Here is a 21,050-nt window from a genome sequence, read left to right as displayed (position 1 = left end):
CTCCACTGCAGATGGTGCCATGCAACAGCTCTAGTTTGGATCCCAAAGTGACACTGATAAGAGCTCCTGTGCAGCAAGTTCACTGCTGGTCTGGCTTGGGTACAGGGCCTGGCAAAGGGATCCAGACAATGCTGTTCCCCAGGCCTGTCCAACAGGTCACTGCTGTTCTTGAAAGCTCAAGTAACGAGGCACAGGCTTGGTGTGGGAGTAGGACATCACCTAAGAGTCATCATTGCACTTCTGACCCTGGACAAGTGGAGGGGAAGGACAGAGGGAAGGATTTTTGAAAGGATCAGATAACCTTCCCAAATTCTCCCGTTTCAGCCTTGTGGGTCCAGAAAGCCCTGTTTGTTAAAAATAAATTAAAAGAACAAGAAAAGAAAAAATGAAAGCAGAAAGAAAACTGAGAGAAGGAAACCTCCTCCTCTCCTATTCGTGGGCTGAGGTATTCCCTGGGCAGCCCTCACTTTCCATCATCCATCCATCACTAACTAAAATAAATACAAGTTTAGAGCAAAACTCATTAGAAAATAAAGTGCATCTGGAATTGAAAAACTTCATGAAAAAAGGGACTTTTTTTTTCCTCTTTTTTTTCTTACCAAAAATATTCTTTAAAAAGAAAAGAAAAAAAAAGAAACGGAGCACGAGGACAGACCATGTGGCTCTTGGCCTGGGGTCTACAGGGCTGTCCCGTTGGGGAGGGGGATCTTGAATCCGCTCTTCAGCAGTGCAAGGCAGATGCAGAGGCCCAGCAGGCCAGCCAGGAGCACGCCCAGCACGGCCTTGAGGCAGGAAGTCCTGCTGCGGGTGAAGGTGCCAGGCGCCATGGTGCTCAGCAGGGCTGTGCTCACAGTTAGCGTGTACAGGATGGACACTCCCGTGTTGAGGGCCACGATCTTCCCAAACTTGGCGAAGGGGGCGATGATGCAGAAGAACAGCGGGACGGTGGCGATCAAGGTGGTGATGGCGCTCGAGACGATTGCCACACCCACGTGCCGGACTGCCTCCATCGTCCTCCACTGCCGGCATGCCGTGGGGTCCTGGGGGAAGGGACAGCAGTGTCAGCGGAACAGGCACATGGGGCTGCGCTGCTATTTTAGGCTTTGAGAGGGTGCCTTAGCTGATACAATCCCGGTCCAGGACAAAGAGGCTGCTTGAGTGCAGCTCAGACATCTGAGCTCAGACATCTGCTGCTCATGCTGTGCAAAGAGCCATAGGGTTAGAACCCAGCAGAGGCACAGGCTCTGGTTTTTGTGCCTCCTTTCCTTTCTGGGTTTTGTGCCTCCTTTCCACCACATCAGACTGATTGCTGTGTGTCACACAGGCACTGCATGCAGACACTACACCTGGCATCAGAGATCCCAGGCTTTTGTGGTCTCCATCTTCCCAATGAGACAGAAGATGTGGATATTCTCAGTTCAGTCAGAGAGAAAAAGAGAAAGATTTCTTCCAGGCTAAGCCTGGGAAAAAGTCTGTGAGGAATGTAAACAATCTATTATCTTGCTTTCCGTTCATATTGTTTATAGATATGTTCTACCACGCTGACCTAAGTCCAGTGTACCAATCAGGTGAAATGTTTTTACTTTAAGACAATTAGAATTAATGTTCACAATGCTCTCTATAAAAGAGAGACCTACTTTTGAATAAACATTCATTTGCCTTCTGAAATTGTACGAGTCATTTCGCCTGTCCCTGGCTCAACAGCATCAGAAAGATGTCAACAAGGCCAGAGGTGAGCTGGCAGTCGGTCCAGCAAAGCAAATTTCAGAGGTTACAGAATTAGTGTAGAGCTGCTTCAGCACAGACTGTCTTCACCTGGACATGAAAACAGGTTGCTTTGGACACAGCTGTGGCCAGCAAGAAAGGGACAACCATGTGGGTTGGAAACCCTCACCCGAGTTCACTCTACTCAGGTACACAAGCTCACAGTCTGGAGCAGTCAGCTGGACAAGCAGCAAATACCATACCCCAGGGATGCTCTGAGCGTGCCAGAACACATCCCCCCTTGCCTGTCACACGTCCTGCATCACAGCTGAGTGGCCCCGAGGGCACAGGAGGAATGAATGCAAGGCTGTGGGAAGAACAGAGCTCACCTCTGCCTGCTGGAGTGGCAGGTTCTCCCCTGCCAGCAGGTAGCCCTCCACCAAGTGCACGCAGTAATCAACAGAGGAGCCAACGAGGATGGAGAGGGAAATGGCTTCCACAGCTCCCATTTCCCAGCCAGACCAGTACATGATGGTCACCACAAGGCAGACAACCCCTGTGTGAGAAAGGTGTCGTTAGGCAAATGTGAAGGACTCTGGGACTGCTGCACAAGCCTGCTGATACAAGTCAGTCCCTGGGGAGTTTGGGATCATACCCCACAGGTGTGTGTGCCACCCAGTCTGAATCTGGTACACAGTCCCCCTGCCACGGAGACAAACACTTCCCTCACCTTCCCTTAGCACAGGGACCATTTTGTAAGGTGACCAGACCTGCTGGGCCTAGTGGAACACCTAGCTAAATATCAGGCAAACTGACAGACTGATGCCAGTCTAGACTAACTCTTACTAAATGAATCCATGTGTGCACACAAGGACCACAGGGAAGTGAGCCTGTAGTTTTGCTTGCTACAGTTACATAGAGGCTGAGCACACTTTTTTTTCAAGGCAAAGAGTACTGTTAGTTTGTGAGTCACAGGTGGGAGACGATGTGGTTTCAAAATGTTAGATTTGATTTTTAAACTAAGAGGTTTAGCAACACATTTAGACCACAATATTATCAAATCACCAGCCCAGGAAAGGAAACTATTTACAATTTTGCTTCAAATACTAAAACATTGCTAAAATATTCAGCTTTTAACACCTTCCAGTGCTTGGAAACAGCAGCCATGGTACAGGTTCTTGGAAAGTAGTGCAATTGTTATTCAGAGCTTGTGGGACTTAATCACATTATTATACATAACAGGTAGGGATGGCATTTGTGTAGCTAAAACCCTTATTTAAACAAATAGAAGGGATTGTGTAGATAAAACACACTGGGAATTAGACACACAAATCTACTTTCCCAGTGAGGTTCCTGTGCATTTTTTGAGAGTTCCTTCTGTTCACTTAGCCAGTCTGTTCTCTAGGACTGGCTCCTGGAAAGCCAGAAGAGCTTACACAGAATAAGAGCAATTCACTTCAAATCACCAGAGAATCAGCAGTGCCACAATCCATCAATTTCAGGAAAAGTGAAAGCCTGACACATTGGAATTGCTGTTTTTACCTAAGATGCTGAGCAGCACTGGCAGCAGGAGGAGGATGTGTGTGGTGAACACTGCCACAGCAGCCACACAGATGACCAGCGAGAGGACGAGACCATACAGGGCACTCTGCACTCCTGGAAGGAAACAGCCAGCTGATATGAATCCTGGAAGGTGAGAGCTGCGATGAGAAAGGCACCATGTTCCTGCTGGCAACAAGGCAGGCAGGGACTCACACTGGGGAAGACAGGAGGGGGAGAACGAAAGTGGAAAGAAGGTGATTGTTTTCTTGAATCTCGCGTCAGCAGGGCTGAGTCCCTTCCCTTACCTCCTTCCTTGGGCTTTGCCTAATTTTGACAACACACATTGCTTAGGGCAGGAACAAGCTTTAGGAGTTTGCACAGCAATGGCAAGGGACTGCAGATATAACCCATGCCCATCATATGGGATGGAGTGTGCTGTGAAGATGTGTCAGAGAGCATGTGGGTTCCTCAGGGAGAGAAAGATGGCAGTCACTTGCCTATAATCTCCATGAAAATCTGCTTCCAGTGCTCACAGGTCTGGAAACCATGCCGGAGAGCAGAGCCCTCTGGGAAGAGCTGGAGTTGCTGCTGCAGGAATGTCTCCCATTTCAGATAGTCAGCATATGTCTGGAAGGATGATTTCCCCTTGTAGGTTGTCTGTAACAAGACAAACACATCACTCGTGTCCTGCTCTTTGGGCAGGGTATGCATGGCAAGGGAAAGGGCACAACAACCTAGCTCAAGTGGCAGCAGCAGGCAGAACTGGCAGTGGCATTTGGGCAAATCTGCCAGCAGCTTTTTGCCTGAGCTAATTGTGGTGTAAGCAGCCCCTTTTACCAACTTGTGAGTGAGTGCAGGCATCTGTCTGCAACAAATGCTAATAAACACTAAATTATGTCTGCAAATGGAAGTGGCCAGTGCAGAAAGAGCAGAGCTAAACCCCCGGAAGTCACAAGATGAAACTGCCCCCAGAATGACAATGTTACCAGGTGATGCCATGTGCTCACCGATTCAAATGCCATGGAGATCCACTGCACCTTCCCATCCTTCACCCCCACTGCCCCATGAGAGAGCTGTCCAGGCAGCAGGTTTGGCTCAGGGATGTTCTTGCACTCCGGGTGCAACATCTGCAGAAAGGAGGAGATGCTGTAACCTGGGGAGAAAGAAAGAGCAAGAGATGGAGGGCAGAACAGGGAAAGGAAGCACACTGGAGCAAAGAGATGGAAAAAACCCAACCGACAACCCAAAATGAGAGCCCCAAGAGAATCACAGGACCTGTTTGTCCACAGCTGCTTCCCCTTGCCACTCTGGTTTGCCAAAACCCTTGAGGTCTCGGCATCACAGCTCTCAGCTGCTGTAGCTTGAAAGGACACTCTCTGTCATCAGCATGGGACAGGACATGTTTGTCCCCAGCTGTCAGGAAGCAGCACAAAGAGCAAGTCTGCCTGGCCTGGCAAGGGATTTGCTCCAGGCATGAAACTGGCTTTTAGCCTGAAGCCAATATACACTTCCTAGGCTCAGCTCCACAAGCTTGTGACCTCTGAAGTTGGGAGAGATGGTCACTGGTCAGGTATGCAAAGCCACAGAGACAGTGAGTAGCTTCACTGCAATGAGATCAGGTGTGAGTTCATTGTTATTCAGGAGCTACTAAGAGAAAATTTACTGAATCAAAAGATTGTATCTCAAGCAGTACCCATAACTAGAAAGAACAAATGCAATTCTGTTCTTATCTTTATAGATTAAATCCCAAAGAATATACCCAGTGTCTTTGGCATTAAAGAGACCATCTTTCTTTCTTTCTGTCCCAAAAAGCACAACCAATGACATGTTCTAGAAGGGTCAAGCTGCCTTGGGAAGGAAAGGAGACAGCAAGAAGCAGTCACCCTTTCTGGTTTGCTGTTGAGGACCCCAGCTCAAGCAAGCACAGGTAGGGCTGCAGAGGAGTTAGTCTAACCTACCCGAGGGCAGGCACTGAGCCCCTCCGGGCTTCACCAGCTCAGAGTTGCTGGCAATGGCTTTGCAGAGGCGGCACAGGTTGCCAATCTCTTTGAAGAGGTCAAAGCTGTCATCGTAGATAACACTGCCCTTTCACAAGGAGACACAATGACAAGAGCACCACACGTGAGACATTCACACAGCAACTGGCACTCCAGCTTCCTGCCTGCTCCACTGCCCGCATTTCTCACTGCCCCTTCAGAGGAAACAGGCAAAGGCTGATCCTGCACAGTACCCCCAAATCACAGAGCAGGAAGAACAGCAGAAAGCTGAAGTGCAGCAGCCAAGCTAAGCATAATTTTTCTAGGGAAAGACTGTCATGTGTCAAGGTATGAGATCTCACAGATAAGTTGTTTCTAGAAAAGTCACATTTAGTGAGTTTCCCTGGAGTAATTTGTTTTTATTTTTTGTTAATACTTCATAATAAGACATATATTATAGAAAAATATCAGTTCCCTCAGTCTTGAATGTGCAGTGAGATTTTATACCGCGCTCAAGATGGGTTTCTTTCAAAAATCCTCAAGAAAGCCAGGTTTAGACTCAAAATTAGAAGGCTATATATTGCACTCAGAGGGATTTTCTGAAAAGTCTGAAGTGTTTTTTTCAGTAAGGACTTCCTGATCTCCATTATTTCATCAATTTGCTAAGACAGAACCGTACTGGCTCATCACAATGCTACAACCCCTGCCCTTCCATCTGTCCAGACTGCTGGACCACCCTGGGCTGTGGGCATTAACTAAACACCATCCAGAGAGCCTGCCCCTCGCTTGCCAGCCCCGAGCACGCCAGACCATGTGTACCATGTCTCCGATGACGTGGTTGTCCTGGCGCCTCGTGCGATTGACGCCTCGGATTCCGAACACCACGAACACCATGGCTCCCGTGTCCACCAGCGGCCGCACCGCTGGCTTCCCGCAGCCCGTGTTCATGCATGGGTTGAATCCAGATGTGGCTGACAGCTTTGCTTTGGGTGCTGCTGTCAAATACAGAACGAAGGTTGGTTATATTAGATGGCAAAAAAAGGGTCTGATTCTCTGGATCTTGGCATGTTTGAACGGGGCCTTATCAGCTCACCTTTTTCACTGGGAACGTACAGGATGCCTTTGGTGGGTCCGTCTGGGCTGGAGCTGAGCAGGCAGCCCGGAGGTGCCACGCACACTCGGCCGTGGTAAGGGGGCTTGTGTGACTGGGCAAAATACAGTTTCCTGTGCAGCAAAGAAAGTTTGTTATGGGGGTAGAGAAGATGAAGCGTCCAAAGTGTTACATGGAAACTGACATTCTCAGGGACAGAAGCAATGGGAAAGGTGAACATCTGCAGGCCTGTATCCCTAGCCATTGTATATTCTGTGCTGCCCATTCAGCCCAGGAGTTCAGGAGAGTAAGGGTAAGAATCAGATCAGCAACCTCTTTTTGCCACTCAAAGAAGCCCCCCAGTCACAGTCTCTCTCAAGCCTTTTGCATGTTAATGATGCTATGGGCCTGCAAAGTGACTGCAGAGATGGGGCATATATGCAGCAAAGCAAATTCTAGAGCCATGGATGTCACTGATTGAGGGCAGGACTAGCACTGGCCATTAGGCATCTCACATCAGCCTCTCAGCTGTGCTGTTTCTGTTGCCTTGTCCCAAGGGGGGTTTGGGAAGGTTACCGTGTTCGCTGCTGCTCCTTGGAGGCCACGTAGAAACTGAAATCGAACTTCCAGCCCTTCTTGGTGTCACAGGACAAGGTGGTCATCATCCACTTCCTGGGGCTCATCTGCTTAAGCAGCCCTACTGTGGACACACAAGCTGTCAGCTTCCTGGTGAAGTTACCGAAAGGCACTCTATACACCTAAGCAATGGATTAATGAAAACAGACACTTAACTCCACGGGGTTGCAGCCTGTTGCACATTAGCATCACACTCTCCCTTCCTCCCTGAGCACTGGCACAGCCACACAGAATGAGCACTGCAGGCACAATCAGCCCCCAGCCTGCGCCTTCCCAGCAATGGCCAGTGTGTGATGAGCCCCTTAACACCCTCATTCCCAGTGGCCTAGGCTGAATGGTGGCTGCTCTGCCCAGGGTGAGGCACACCTGCCCTAGTGTCACCCACAGTTTTGCTCCCATCACCGACAGTCACCTCACAACAGCAACAGGTGAAGTCTTGTGGCACTCCAAGGTATCATCTTGGATGATGCCAAGCACAATGCCTTGTGTTAACTACCCTACTGCAGTGCTCTGAAAATGTCACCCAAAGCTACATAGGACCCCATGGAGAGACAGGAGGAGGCTCTTGTGCTCACCTGCTGAGTGCTGCCCTCTTGCTAGAGGGGTCCAACATGCTGGACTGACTTACCTGGAATGAAGGCACCTCCCCGTCTCCCGGTGACACCATCTGCCAGGGCGCAGGGACACTGGCATTGAGTGAGAATCTGTAGATGGCTGGTCTTCCCTTGCTCCTGGACTTGGAGATATACACAGTCCCCTGGAGCCCTGAAGAAAACAGAGGGCATGAGGTTTGGTGGTACTTCTCAACCAGGAAATCCTACAGATTTCAGCCAGAGCAAAGGAGGGTTCTTATGGTCTGCTGTCTGCTCAGAGACACCAGGCACATCCTCTGCCTTCTGGCAGCACAGCACATCAAAGGCTATCACAAATACATCCTGAGCTGCAGTAATTCCTGATGGTTTATTGATTCATGTCATCTTGGGACCTGGCCCAATAACTCTTTTATCCTCAAAATCCCCTGTAAACTGAATTTACTCTCCTCGTGACCTGCCAGCAAGGTTGTGAATAGGACTGGGATGTGAAAGCTTGGAGTTCCTAACCCTGTACTCAGATCAGAGGGATATGACACAAGACAATACTGCCACCAGGGTTATAGGACCATGTCCTAGAGAGCAGTAGGTATTCAGGGAAAGGGAGATTCTAAAGATGCCCCATACATCCAGCACCAACCTAGGGCTCAGCTAATTCTCTGAAGAGAATTATTCCCCATCAGCTATTCAGAGAGCATGTGGTTTAGTTTGCACCCCGGTGGATCCTTGGGCCCTGGCTGCAAATGTGGCCAGAGTCATCATGCCTCACTCACCTTGCTGCCCTGCATCACTCATGCTGCCTTTGCTTCCCCAAGGTGAACCTGAGCCCCTCTTCCTTTTTTCCAAGGAAGTTCGGATGTTGTTCTGCAAACTGTGGGGCTTTTCCTGAAACAAACCTGTCCCACAAGGTTAGTCAGGGAGGAAAGAGTGAATGGCATAAGAAAAGATGTACCAGGCCTGTGCACAGGCTTTTCACAGACAGACACAGACACCTCTGCTGCTGAATACCAAACCCCAAGCAGGCAACACAGTGCCACAGTCTCTCTGCTGGGCACTGACACGAGACCAGCACTTATGAGTAAAAATAGTCAGTTTTCATGGTCTGTGAAGGGATTGCTCCAGAAGAAATACTCAGGCAGTTCATGGCTAAAGCAGGAAATATTTTTCTAAATACTCCACTCCTGCAGGCAACTCAACCATCCTATTCCCAACATGTGCCTCCTTTCCACGGGGTCCATCCAATGTCCAATGAGATATTTGAACATTGTAGGTGTCTGCCTCACATTTCAGCTCCTCCAGTCCAGGGCTTAGGCCAGGATGGATTGCACCCACCATGGTTTGGGAACCAGTGTTCTCACCTGAGCAGGTAATGCAGGAGATACCTTCAGCACTCAGGTTGTATTTCAGATCCAGTAGCACCTGGATGTTTGTGTCTGGCCGGAACAAGACTGGAGCACGGCTAGCTGGATGGAGGCGGCTGGCAAAGAATATGGACAGGAGCAAAACAAGGAGAAAGAGCCCTGCAAGGAGAAACCTGGGTAAGTGTGGGACCCTGGGTAAGTGTGGGACATGCACTTCACACTTCAGACATGCTCAGAGAGCAGGCACGTGGTAGAAAGATGGTATTTTCAGCTGGAAAAAGAACAGCCACTAAAGCACACTGGGAACTGGGCGTCCTTGTAATAAGCCCCATGCCAGGGAAAAAAAACTCCATCAGGAATTGCCAGTCTAGATCTGAGTGAGAAGAAAGGGATGGAAAAGTCCCTTAGGGACTGACTGTTCAGGGAGCACTCTCCCCCTGTGTTAGAAGACATTTACCATGTCCCTTTTCCCCGCTCTTCTAACTCATAATCAAGGCTTGGAGACTGATTGAAATATCAAACCCTCTGAAATCCATGTAGATGCAACCCTCCTCCTTGCTTACCCACAATCACCCATCTGCTCTTCACTGCAGACCACAGCACCCAGTGTTCCAGCAGCTCTTGCAGATGAGTTATCAAGTGACCCTGGTTGCTCTTCTCTGCAGAGAGCTGCAGATTTTCTGGCATCACAGACACCAAGGGGACATCCCCCATTTCCAGGGAGACTAGAATAGAGAGAAATCAAAAGTAGTCTCAGTGTCATGAGTGTCTCAGAGCTCTCTGCTCTCCTTTATCAAATCTTCTTCAAGGTGCTGTACAACTCACTCAAGTTAAAGAGATGGAGTAAGACCCCGGCAGAGGCAGTGACTCCAGGATGTTTTAGGAAGCATCTTTGTCAAGTCACTGCCATGCAACAGTACACATGTAAATCCATAGCTCAGTCCAAATCTATGCTTCAGGCTATTCCTTGCTCTACCAAACCCCACAAACACTGTCCATAAGGTCACAGGGACACTGCATGCTTTTTGGGCCAAGCAGAATTTGACTCCACTAAATATGTCTTACTGCTAAATATACACAGCTGACCTCTTCCTGACTGCAGCCTGGCTCCTCCCTGATTCTCTCCTCTCCAGATCAGGGATGCCAAGGGAAATGCCCCTTCTCTATGTGTGAGAAGTAGGCACTCGCTGCAGAGGGATGAAGCATGCCTGGCACGCTGTACAGCCAACCTACAAACCACGCTTGGTCAGCCACTGGAACAGGCTGCTTTGCTTCTTCACAGTTCCCTCATGCCCAGGGGCCCTGGAGGAAAACATTCTGCTGTTTGCAGGGAAGAGAGGGATTATTTCCATACATCACCATTGCATGTGGCTCTGGCATACTAAGGAGAACTCTTGCAGCACAGAGCCAGAGCTTCTCTGCCTGCCTGTCAAAGGCATCTCAGAGCCTGCTCTGCAGCAAGGGCTCTGCACATGCCACGGAATTGATTGAGTTATCTCCAGTTCCAGTTTGCTTGTAGGCCTTAAAGTTACTCACTGCCCTGACCACTGCTGTTGGGGGGGGGTTTAAAAGAGATTCCAGCAAGTTTTAAAAGCAAAGTACAAGAGAGCACGACCCTGTAAGCACCTTTTTCTTGGGATCAGGGCTGGAAGGATTATCTCCCGCTAACAACAGATAGGGAATTTCTGGGTTTTTTTTCTAGATTGCTTATGTGAGCTCAGGCAAGTCACTGCTCTCCTCACACCGTGATGAAGGAGCTGCTCTAGGGGGCTGACGCTGGAGAACAACAGTGCTCTTTCTCCTGCTTCCCAAATACAGTGCTCCAAATGGCAGGGAAGAGGGGAAAACTTTACTCCATGGTGAGCTGTCCTGGTGTTATGGATTAGATGTTTCATGGCTACTTCCATGTCACCACAATCACTGATTCCAGACAGAAAGCAGACCACAGTGGACCCCAGAGAATTAGCAAACAGTTAAGAAAGCATGCATTGACACCCACTGAAGATCTCAAAGCGAACTTACAAAGAATATTGAGTCCTGACTCCTACAACTTCCCATGACGACACCATCTCCAGCTTACAATTCAGGGAGCTGAGGCAAGGACCAGTGTCAGGGGTAGGGAGAACTGCAGGATGAAGAGGGCAGTGTGATCCCCCTAAAGGCACCAAACAGCAGACACATACCAGGCTCCTCCTCCACGCTGAGCAGTGGGATGTCATCATCAAGGTAGGGAAGGGTCTCTCTGCCTGCTCTGGAGGTGGCCGCTGAGGCAATGAAGAGATCTTCAGCCAGGTGCAAGGCACTCTTTTTGGTGCACTTCTGACTGCAGCTGGATTGAAGCAGGAAAGGAGACAAAGAGTTTTAAGCCACATACCCTGTGAAGAGTTACCAGTGGGCTCCAAGGAGCACAGGAACAACCTGCTCCAATTGCTTGGAAAGACAACAGGAACTGCCAGGAGCAAATTCCATTGCTAAGTGCTGAGAGGGCAAGGGCTGGGCTGGACACACAGAGCAGGGCTGAGCTGTGGACACTGGGTGCTGAGTGACAGGAGTTTCAGCAGTTCATCTCCCTGCTAAGGAATAAAATCATTCCAGGCCACCTGCAGTGAGTGCTAAAGAGCAAGGGGAAAGGAAACGTGCTGACTTTCAAGCACAAATCTCCACGTCCTGCTTGTGCTCACAGGCAGGAGCAGTGGGGATCTGTCTGCCTTGCAGGGCTTGCATCTCCACCGCTTGAAGGTTTAGCTGTGCATTAAGTGCTCTGAGGAAACAAATGGTCCAATACTCCACGGGATTCAACCAAGAGGATTGACTGAGAGAGAATGAGACTGGGACTTGACCCTTCCATGTTGCTTGAATCTGGAATGGCAGAACTTAAAGTTCCCTTCTGTCAGAGCCAAAGTCAAGCTCCCTGAGGGGAATGAGGATAAAAACTGAGATGACAGGGAAGGAATTTGCAAACCTCCTTGACTGCAAATTCCACAGCTTCCCACCCACAGGCTCCAGGGCTCACCTGGCTTGGCAGGAGCTCTCTAATGGGGACACATAAAGGGTCCATATTCCAAGAGCAGCTGGCATGGTGAAGAGCACAGCTACCCAGCAGCAGGACACAATCAGTGACATGAAGAGTCCAAAGTCATGCACAGCTGGGATCTACAAGAAGAGAGAGAACACGGGATTGGGATCTGTAAAGGCTGCAGCTGGTCTACAGCTACACAAATAATTTGGCCATGACAGACACTTACTTGACCAGCTTAGCTTGTTAGGGAATTGAAGCAAACAAGACCCTGGACACAATACTGATAGGCTAAATTTAAGTTCAAACAAGGGGACCCTGTCCAATCCCTTTGAATGCACCTGTATCATTGGCCAGTTAGCCAGGCAGAGTTAGGACTTTTGTCCAATCCTCTCTCAAAGCATGGGAAATTCGAGGCCCCTATAAAAGAGGCTGTGCTTCAACAAAGGTTGGCTGTTGCCACATGAACTTCGGTGTGTGAATGTCGCATTCCTGTCTCCACCATCAGCGACAGGAATCAACTGAGGCAGGATTGCTGAAGGGATAGCAGGCAAGGAAGAGATGTCTGGAGGAACCTGAGAACAGTACACGCTGACCTCAGCCATGAAAATCAGCAAATCTGATAGGTAAAGCACTGAAACAGCCTGTTTGATCAGTGGCACAGCGTTACGTGGGGTCGTTGGTTGGAGACAGAGACAACACAAACTCTCAGAGATCCATGCGACAGCGGCAATGGTTGATTATGGAAGCCTCCTTATAAAGGGGGTTTAAAACTCCTGGGGTTAGACAGCTGATTGGTCTGGGGCTTAACACCGCCCCAGCTCCTTGACCAGTGCTATGTCTGCATTCCAGAAGGAACACGACTGGATGAGATCTGTTTGAGTTCAAATCTAACCAATGAGTGCTCTCTCAGGGACTTGTTTTACTTATTTTCTAGAATGAACCAGGCTAACCAAAATGGATTTCTGTTATGGCCAGATTTACCTTGTCCAGCTATAGACCAGCTGTACTGTGACAGCACAGAAGTATTTCCCTGGATAATCCACTACCTTACAGAAGTAAGAGACAGCCCTGTAAGAAGCAGGTCTGGCAGCCCACAGTGCTGAAGGAGAGGACAGATGGTGTTGGCAGGCCCCTGATCTATTAGGCAGAAATGGAAACCCCAAATTGCAAAGGTACCTGAGAGAAGATGTTGGCAGCATATGCTGCAGCTGTGGTCAGGGAGGTGAAGAAGGTGGCTTTCCCTGCTGTCTGGATAGTGTGGATCATGCGCAGTCGCAGGTCCTTGAGGTGGGTGGCTTGGCGGTAGGTGTTGATGAAAACAAAGACATCATCAACTCCTGGAACAAGACAGCAGAGATATTGATACTCTGCTCACAGAAGTGACACCTCTAAAAATCTGATTTCCCCCTTGACATTTGACCTGCAAATATTAAACTTCTAGGTAACGGAAAAGGGCCTGAGAATTCAATCTGCATTTGCCACCATCACCTCCTTTTCTCCTGCAGACAGAAGGCAGGGCAAGGCAGCACAGGTAAAGCACAGGCTTTGAGTAAAGATGAGCTTACCAATCCCCACGATGACAAAGGCAGCCACACCATTGAGTATACCCAGATACTGGATCCCAAATACGACGTGGTACAGGAACAGAGCCACCAGGCAGCTTAGCCCAATGCTGGCAATGCCAAAGAATGACAGAAACACTGCAGCAGAAAAGAAACATGGAAAAAATAGTATCTGTGGCCACCTCCAGCAGAACAGACACCTCCCACCTGCCCTGTTGGGATAGTGGTTCCCATGAGTGTGTTATAACAGGGCTGCAGGAGTACTGCTTGCAGACTCCTTCCCATGAGGCTCATGCAAAAAATTACATCAAATTTATGCTAGTGTTACCAAGATGGGCATTTGCATCTTATTCCTGACCTCCTGTGAGTCTTTCCCTCACCCTGCCCATAAATCTCTGCTCTGGAGAGTCAGACTGGCTTGCCCTTCTGCATGCTGCTGTGCCACATAGCCACACTGGTGCCAGGGCATCAGAGTCTCTCCTCGGCCTTGACACAGAGAGACAGGGCACATTTGGATCTGTGTTAGAACAGGGTAGCTGTGACTCCAGCATACCTGAGCAGGAGGTGAGGATGTAGACCAAGACAGCTATGCAGCTACTGCTGATGAAGGCCAGCAGCATGTCATTGTTGAAAGTCCTCCTCACTTCATAGTCAAACAAATCTGTCCCTCCATACAGCACCTGGACTTTGCTAGGGTGGGGAGATATGAAAGAAGAGGAATAGTTGAGCACAAAAGGAGCAGAGCCAGGTAGTTTAAAGCACAGTATCTCCTCCACAGCCAACGGAGGTCAATGCTCTAATAACCTGGCAGTTCTCTGAAGAAACAGAGTGATGAGAGCAGGTTGAACCAAGTTGCTGCTGGAGGTGAAATTCACACAGGGAAGGAGAAAAATAAAGAGCAGGTCTAATATTTTTTAAATTTCTCCACTGCATGGTGGGTCTTAGGAACTAACAGACAGATTCTGGAGCCTTCAAAGCCAATTCCATCTGGAATACTAATCATTGCTTATTATATTAGCACTGTGGATGCAGGCAGAGGGAGAGCTTAATCAGAAATGATATGATTTACCAGGTTCTGCCTCTGGAAGCAGGCTCAGAGCAAAAATAATCCAACATAATTTAACCAGGACTACAATAATGCTGCACCATAGGAGGCTATCAGGGATCTGAGCTTTGGAACTGAGCCTTGGCCTCAATTCCCTTTTGGCTTGTCAGAATCACAATCTGCTTTCCCAGCCCATTGCTGAGAATGCTCCGTGGCTGCCTGCATTCCAACCTGCTTTTGAAGGTCAGCATCTCTTTGTTCTGGGAAGTATTAAGACTCAGGGCAGTAGAAGACTGGAGTCTAAGAAGGTACAGAGACTGGGAAGCACAGCCTTCTGTCAACTGCCTGGGTACTGGGATGTCCTTTTAGCTGTTCTATCATCTCTCTCACACACAAGCACTGAGCAAAGCTCTGTTCAAACAGAGCTGGTAGTGAAAAAAGCTTGCACTTCCTGAAACTTATCCTGCCCTGAAACTCCCTTCTCCACCTCTCTGTACAAAAAGCAGAATTGGATCCACAGGTTGAGCAGCCTTGAGTAAAGACTCTCATCCCTGCTGTATCAGACCAGCAGTGGCCAAATTCAGAGCAGGAAGGCAGTTCTGTTTGAGCTAGTGGAACTGGACTTGTAAGACAGAAGCAAAAAGATCCTGTGCCAGACAAGGACTCAGTGGAAAGACAGGCAAGAGATTCAAACTTTGTCCCCTTTTCATTGTCTCTATTGGTGTCTCTGGCATGTTGCTTCTTGTGGAAGTGGCAGTAAAGGGGAGCATGTGAGTAGTTTTCTGCCATATACTCTCCACCATCATTCACAGCTCTGTGGCTGAGCCCAGTTTCAACTGAGATGCTTTTTCATCTGGAACATTATGCCATGGCCACTGCTCAAGCCTGACCAGTAGTCCAAGCTAGCATGTCAAGCCTCCTGTGCCTGCTGCCTTCCCAGTGAAGCCAAATGGAACGTGGCTATCAGCGTAGAATAGGCACTTCTGCCCTGGTGTGAACTTTAAGGCAGAGCTTTTGCCCTGGAAGGTCTATTCCATCCCGTGCCCTTCCCTGCTCTTATGCACTCCCACCTGGCCTGCCTACACACGCCCTCACCTCGTGGACTGCTTGGCCAGCATGGCCACGTAGGTGATGACGAAGTTCTGGAACTTGCGGCGCTGCTCCTCCCAGCGATCCTCCACCGAGTAGTAGTTGGGCAGGGGCGCCCCGAAGAGGATCTCGCTCCGCAGCAGGGAGCTCTTCATGTTCTCAGCAGACAAGCCCTCATCCACATACCAGTAGAACTCGGGGTGGGTCATGGCCAGCTCCAGGGACCCTGCAGGAGAAAGCAGCGCCACTCTTGTTAGGTCCTGCTCGATTGTCTTGGCAAGGCACAGGATCTAGTCGGCCACGGGGAACTGGGAATCATCTTGTCCTTCATCAGAGCAATGCTGACTGCTACTGCCTTCCAGAGAGCAAGGAGGGCCAGGGAAACCTGGATTGCAAAGACTCACATCCCACTTCTGTTCTGTGACTGCTTGTGTTGCTGTCCCCATGCATTTCCTCATCAGGGACACATCTTCCACCTGACTGACCTGAACCACAGCATCCCCAGCCAACAACATCCTGATCAATACTCCCACTGCTGGACGCTCTTCCTTCTCTTACACTGGGACAATATTTTCTCCATTACACTTGGAAGCACAAGAACTAAGCAATGCCCATGGAAGAGGAGTCCTGGCTCTGCTGTGACCTGGTACTTCTGCCATCTGATGGTGTGAGGGATGCAGAGATGGAGGCACTCAGCTAGTTCTGACTAAGAGACACTGCCTATCTATTCCAAAATCCAGTTCCACAGAGTTTGTACCAGAAAGAACAGAAACTATGCTCTTTCCTGTTTTGGTAGCAGAACTGTTACTGGAGCAGATGGACTCAATCCTTTGCTTGTTCCCTGCATGGCTCCTGGACAGCTACCCTCTGCAGCCTGGCTTGGGAGACAGATGGAGGCTACATCCCACAGCCACATCACACCCACACATTCCTCATGAGTCACCTCTTTGTCACCACCCAGCTTCTCTGTTTTACTAGAGGTGCACATTACAGGGTACAGAGCTGGGAGGAGGAGGCAGGGCCTTTTTCCTCCTCTCCTTATAGGAATCTTTCTAGTTGGTGACTCACAAGCTGCCAGAGCAGCCCACGGACCTCTTTAATCTGCTCTGTAGTGCAGGGAAGCTCATCCCTATTTGTCTTTTCAAGCCCCTGGCATTGCTCTAGTGAACCACAGCCATCTACAGGGGACAAGGGTCAGCAGAAGACATCTGTGCCATGCAGGACACCCCCTCTCACTTGTCCCTCTCACTTGCCTGTGGGGGTCTGTGTGACCTGTGACTGGAGTTCCAGGGTTGAAAAGGGGCCCTGGGGCAGAAAAGACAATTCCTCAAGGCACAGCCCAGCAGCATCCTCCTCTCCCTACAAGGCAGTCACTCCTCTTAGCTGCACCCCACTGACTGCCTGAACCTGAGGAGAGGCATTCCTTGAGCATGCCAGCCCTTGCCCATGGCCCTGAGCTCACCTTGGATGTCAGCAAGGTCTTGTCCCATGCCATCATAGTAAATCTTCCCTCCTCTCTCAGTGGGGAAGAAGTAGGTCATGAGGGAGCTGGGAGGGGAGCAGTAGGAGTAAGAACCCAGGGGCAGGTCCTTCAAGACCTCATGGGGCTTCCAGCAGAATTCCCGGAAGCGAGGGTGGTCCATGATCTTGCGCTCAACCTCGTGGATGGTGACCAGGCGCTCGGTGGTGAAGATGTTGTTCTCAGAGTCCCCCCGAGCCAGAAAAATGAGCTCAATGCGCCAGTGAGCGTGTGTCTGTGTGTTAGCACTGACGAAAGTGCTGGAGTAGTCCCAGCGTGGGGCTCCTCTCCCGACTCGGGATGTCTGGTTTCCTGTGCTTAGGGGGGCCTGGGGCTGCAGGGAGCTCATCCTGCCCTCTGCGGGGCTGCGCTTGACCCGTGCACTGACCCCAAGATGGGAAGCGTTGAGGTGAAGCTGCTGGAGCTGCTTGAAGATGAGCCTCTGCAGGGTTTCTGAGGTGAAGTCAGCTAGGTCCCGGCGGTTCCTGCCCCATGACCCAAACTGGGATTTGAGGGCCAAGGCAAGGGCATCGAAGCGCTGCGAGGACTCGTGGTTGCGGATCTCAAACGCGTTGTAGGAGATGTCAATATCCAGGGCAGGGTAGTGGAGGAACATGACAACAGCAAGCACAGCAGGGATGGCACAGCCCAGGAAAAGTATGAAGCCAGCACAGTATGGGTTGGTAAACACCCAGCCAACAATATTCCAGAAACCAGACATAGGCAGTGTGACACACAGGGGCCTGACTCTGCACGGGCTTTTCCCACACAACAGAGCACCCTCTCGCCTCTTCCGGGAGCTGAAGGCTACCTCTTCATCTTCCTCCTCAGGCCAGGCATCCTGTAACAATGGGTCATCCTCCGAGTCCATGTCCAGCACCTGCACACAGATAGAGAAGAGCAGTCAGCAAGAGCCAGCAGTGGTGTCACAGGCACAGCTGTGAATCCACAGACTCGCAGCAACAGGGCCAGGCCAGAGGCACACTCCAGTTCCCTCAGGAGGAAAGCATCACTCCTTCCAAACCCCACAGATCTGCTACAGCCACTGAAACAACAGCCTTGTCACGGGGTATCAGACTCTGCCTGGCAGAGGAACCAGAGAGGGAGAAGTGCAAGTGACAGTCCCAGAGCCCAGTGCTGTGGCAGAGGAAGGCTCTGCATGGCTCCAGGAGCACCAGGCAAGGAGACTGCAGGGATTCACAGTATGTTGCTCACACTGCAGCAGCATGAACACTTAATTAGCTAACCTGCTTCTCACATCCAGGAATGGATCATGCTACCAGATACAAAATGCAAGGGAGCATTATCTTCCTCTCCTTAGAACTGACAATAGATTTTCCCCAGCTATTTATAGCAGTATTCATCTTTCTCAGGAAGTGTGCATGTGTGCACACAGAGCCAGAAGTGCACACACCCACGCCTTGCACACATCAACCCCTCTGAGAACTCCCTGTGACCGTGCTCCAACTCCTGATGGGATGTCCACTGACAGTGTGGGAAGGGAAAGGGCTGAACAACCTGCCTTCCTTCCACTCCTGCAGAATATTGCTAGTGGAGTGCATTTTTTTCCAATTCCTACAGAACAATCAGGAAGAAAAAGCAGTTACTGCTTCCATGGAATGAAGGAGGAAACCCTTCCTGATCAGCCCAGGCTTGGCCAGGAAAGAAAGGGATAATCCCAGGGAGGTGCTCTCCTTAGCAGGGGTTTCCCAGGTTCCCAGACTTACCCTTGTGTCTCATAGTGGCCTCCCAAGCCAGGGATGCACAAGTGGTGGTCCCTCAGAGCAAAGCCCTGGCCCTGTAAGTGTCAGTCCCTTTTCTGGCTCCAGGCAGCAAAGCCAGTAGCCCCTGTCACTGAATGAATGAACCACCAGGTTCCATTCGTTACCTGACCCTGGGAGTTGAAAGCAATTTACACACAGGCCAGAAAAAACTTACGAGCTTTGCTCCTAACCAGTGTTTCTATTTTATCAGGCCTTATATCAGCAGGAAGATAAATTGCCTGTACCTCTTAACTCTATGTCCTCAGAAGGCCTAGGAGCTGCATGGACTTGGACTGAAAGGAAAAGCAATGGGACAAAAATGCTCCCTGGCAGAGGAGCACTGGTGCAAAGCAGCAAGGATCACAGCAACCCCTCTGGCTCTGGCCAGTTTGAGCAATGCCAGTGGCTTTGCTCACAGAGAGCTCATGGGATCCACAGCAGCTCCCTTGGGATTCAGTCTGGTGTGGACAGCATCTGTGCATGTCTGGGCAGAGTGTTCCCCTCATCAGAGAACCTGTGGAGAACAGGGAACCTCCAAGCTCCAGCCCCCTGCTCCGGCGCACACCAAGGAAAGCAGGAAAGCTCATCAGTGCCTTTCATCTGGAACTGATCTTGTCTCAAAACATCCCACCCTTCCTGTCAGTGTGACAGCAGCAGCTCTCCCAGCCCCTCACCCTGGTTAGGCTCCTACAGTGGCTCACCCACCTCCAGCTAGACTCTGGAGACTGTGCAGGAGGGCAGATTTGAGCCTCCTGCTCTGCCACTCAGTACAAAACCAGACAGGTACCACAGCCTGCAGATGGCCACTGTCCCTCTCCTGCCAGACCTTCAACCCTCAGCAGGCTGAGAAACAGGGTGAAGAGAGGACAGTGCACAAAACTCTTCCGTGTTGTTGCCCCCTTCTCATGAAGCACTGAGACAGAAAGAGGAAAACAAAGTGGGGGTGAGTTGGAGGGGGGTGTGTATCTTCAATCCTCTGGAAAGGTTAGGAGTAATCTAGCTGGTTTTAGACTCCGTTGAGATTTCTTTAATATTCAGGATGCATAATCCTAAACAACCAAGGAGTGCCTGAGAGTTTCCCTGAATCCACATGTATCACTGTGTGAGCCCTTGGCACTGGGGCAAAGCCAAGAGCATAGAAATGCTGCTGCCCAGGACAGGCACTGGACTGCAGGCACTACTCAGCTTCATGGCAACACACACCTACCCTACTCTTGTGTTGTTGCCTGCAGAGCCTTATCTGTCTCATGACAGGGAGGATGCTTTCCCAAGTCTCTGAATCTGCAAATTAATCCTCTCCTGAAGGATTCTTACCACAGTCCTGCCTTCCCTCTCACAGGCTACACTCACAAACACAGCCATAAGCCCATCCAAAATGACAAAATGTGTGTCCAAATCCTGCTGGCATACCAGCCCCCCCAAACACAGCACCTTGTCAGCCCCAGCTCACATGTCACCCCACACTGCTCACCTTTGCCAGGCATCCTCAGCACCCCCTTGGCTGGTGTGTGACCCCCATCCATCACTCAGCTGCCAGGGACTGTTACCTTCAGCCTCTAAGGGACAGCCAAGCTGGAGCTCCAGTTCACACCAGTGCAGATTGATGCTGCAGGAACTCAGGTGTAAACCTCACTCATCCCACTTGGGCAGGTTGGTGTGTACCTGCAGTTACCTCCCCTCCACCCCTGACTTTTCTCCCACTGGCCTGGGCTCTCCTTCAGCAGAATGGAGTTACTGTGAGATCTGAAAAAGGATATGTATTCTCTCTTCAGAAAGAGAGGTAAAGAGCTATAATAATTTCCCATTTTATTGAGCTACTGAGGAGAAGGAGGGAAAAGATTCTTATCCTGAGATAGAAGAGCCTGCATGTGACAAGAAAGGGAAATGAGAGAGAGCAACATAACAATAAGGCAGCAGAAAAGGGATCACAGCATCTTCTTTCTTAACCAAGAGCTAAATCCTCAACTCAAGGATTGGATCAGTTCTAAGGCATCTCCCTCTGACTTGTCCATCAGTTGTCAAGGTCTGGACTGCAAACCCCAATTTGTAACACACGGGCACCTATAATGTCTGGTGACCAACACGGGTTACACTCTAGCTGCAGACTGGCACAAATTCTGGCACTGGTGGAACTCCAGCTCAGAAATTTCTGGA

At 50.0% G+C, this 21,050-nt stretch overlaps 1 protein-coding gene across 1 annotated transcript in view; it reads right to left on the bottom strand.

Annotated features, from left to right (window-relative positions):
- Positions 1-318: 318 nt before the first annotated feature.
- Positions 319-21,050, bottom strand: part of DISP3 (dispatched RND transporter family member 3) — a 35,639-nt gene continuing 14,907 nt past the window's right edge. Inside the window, exons 2-21 of the mRNA XM_053963194.1 lie at positions 17,077-18,013; positions 15,621-15,840; positions 14,034-14,170; positions 13,484-13,618; positions 13,095-13,255; positions 11,913-12,052; positions 11,083-11,228; positions 9,463-9,624; positions 8,897-9,058; positions 8,330-8,434; positions 7,577-7,713; positions 6,889-7,070; positions 6,316-6,446; positions 6,042-6,214; positions 5,205-5,331; positions 4,254-4,399; positions 3,744-3,903; positions 3,247-3,360; positions 2,094-2,260; positions 319-1,040 (exon numbers count right to left, since the gene is read on the bottom strand). Coding sequence (XP_053819169.1) covers positions 678-1,040; positions 2,094-2,260; positions 3,247-3,360; positions 3,744-3,903; positions 4,254-4,399; positions 5,205-5,331; positions 6,042-6,214; positions 6,316-6,446; positions 6,889-7,070; positions 7,577-7,713; positions 8,330-8,434; positions 8,897-9,058; positions 9,463-9,624; positions 11,083-11,228; positions 11,913-12,052; positions 13,095-13,255; positions 13,484-13,618; positions 14,034-14,170; positions 15,621-15,840; positions 17,077-18,004 — 3,996 coding nt within the window. The 5' untranslated portion in view covers positions 18,005-18,013 and the 3' untranslated portion in view covers positions 319-677. The remainder of the gene's footprint in view (positions 1,041-2,093; positions 2,261-3,246; positions 3,361-3,743; positions 3,904-4,253; positions 4,400-5,204; positions 5,332-6,041; positions 6,215-6,315; positions 6,447-6,888; positions 7,071-7,576; positions 7,714-8,329; positions 8,435-8,896; positions 9,059-9,462; positions 9,625-11,082; positions 11,229-11,912; positions 12,053-13,094; positions 13,256-13,483; positions 13,619-14,033; positions 14,171-15,620; positions 15,841-17,076; positions 18,014-21,050) is intronic.

Source organism: Vidua chalybeata, chromosome 22 (genome assembly GCF_026979565.1).
Source record: "Vidua chalybeata isolate OUT-0048 chromosome 22, bVidCha1 merged haplotype, whole genome shotgun sequence".
Lineage (NCBI taxonomy): Eukaryota > Metazoa > Chordata > Aves > Passeriformes > Viduidae > Vidua > Vidua chalybeata.
The sequence above is the reverse complement of the archived record's forward strand: the minus strand, read 5'-3'. Positions and strand labels throughout refer to the sequence as shown.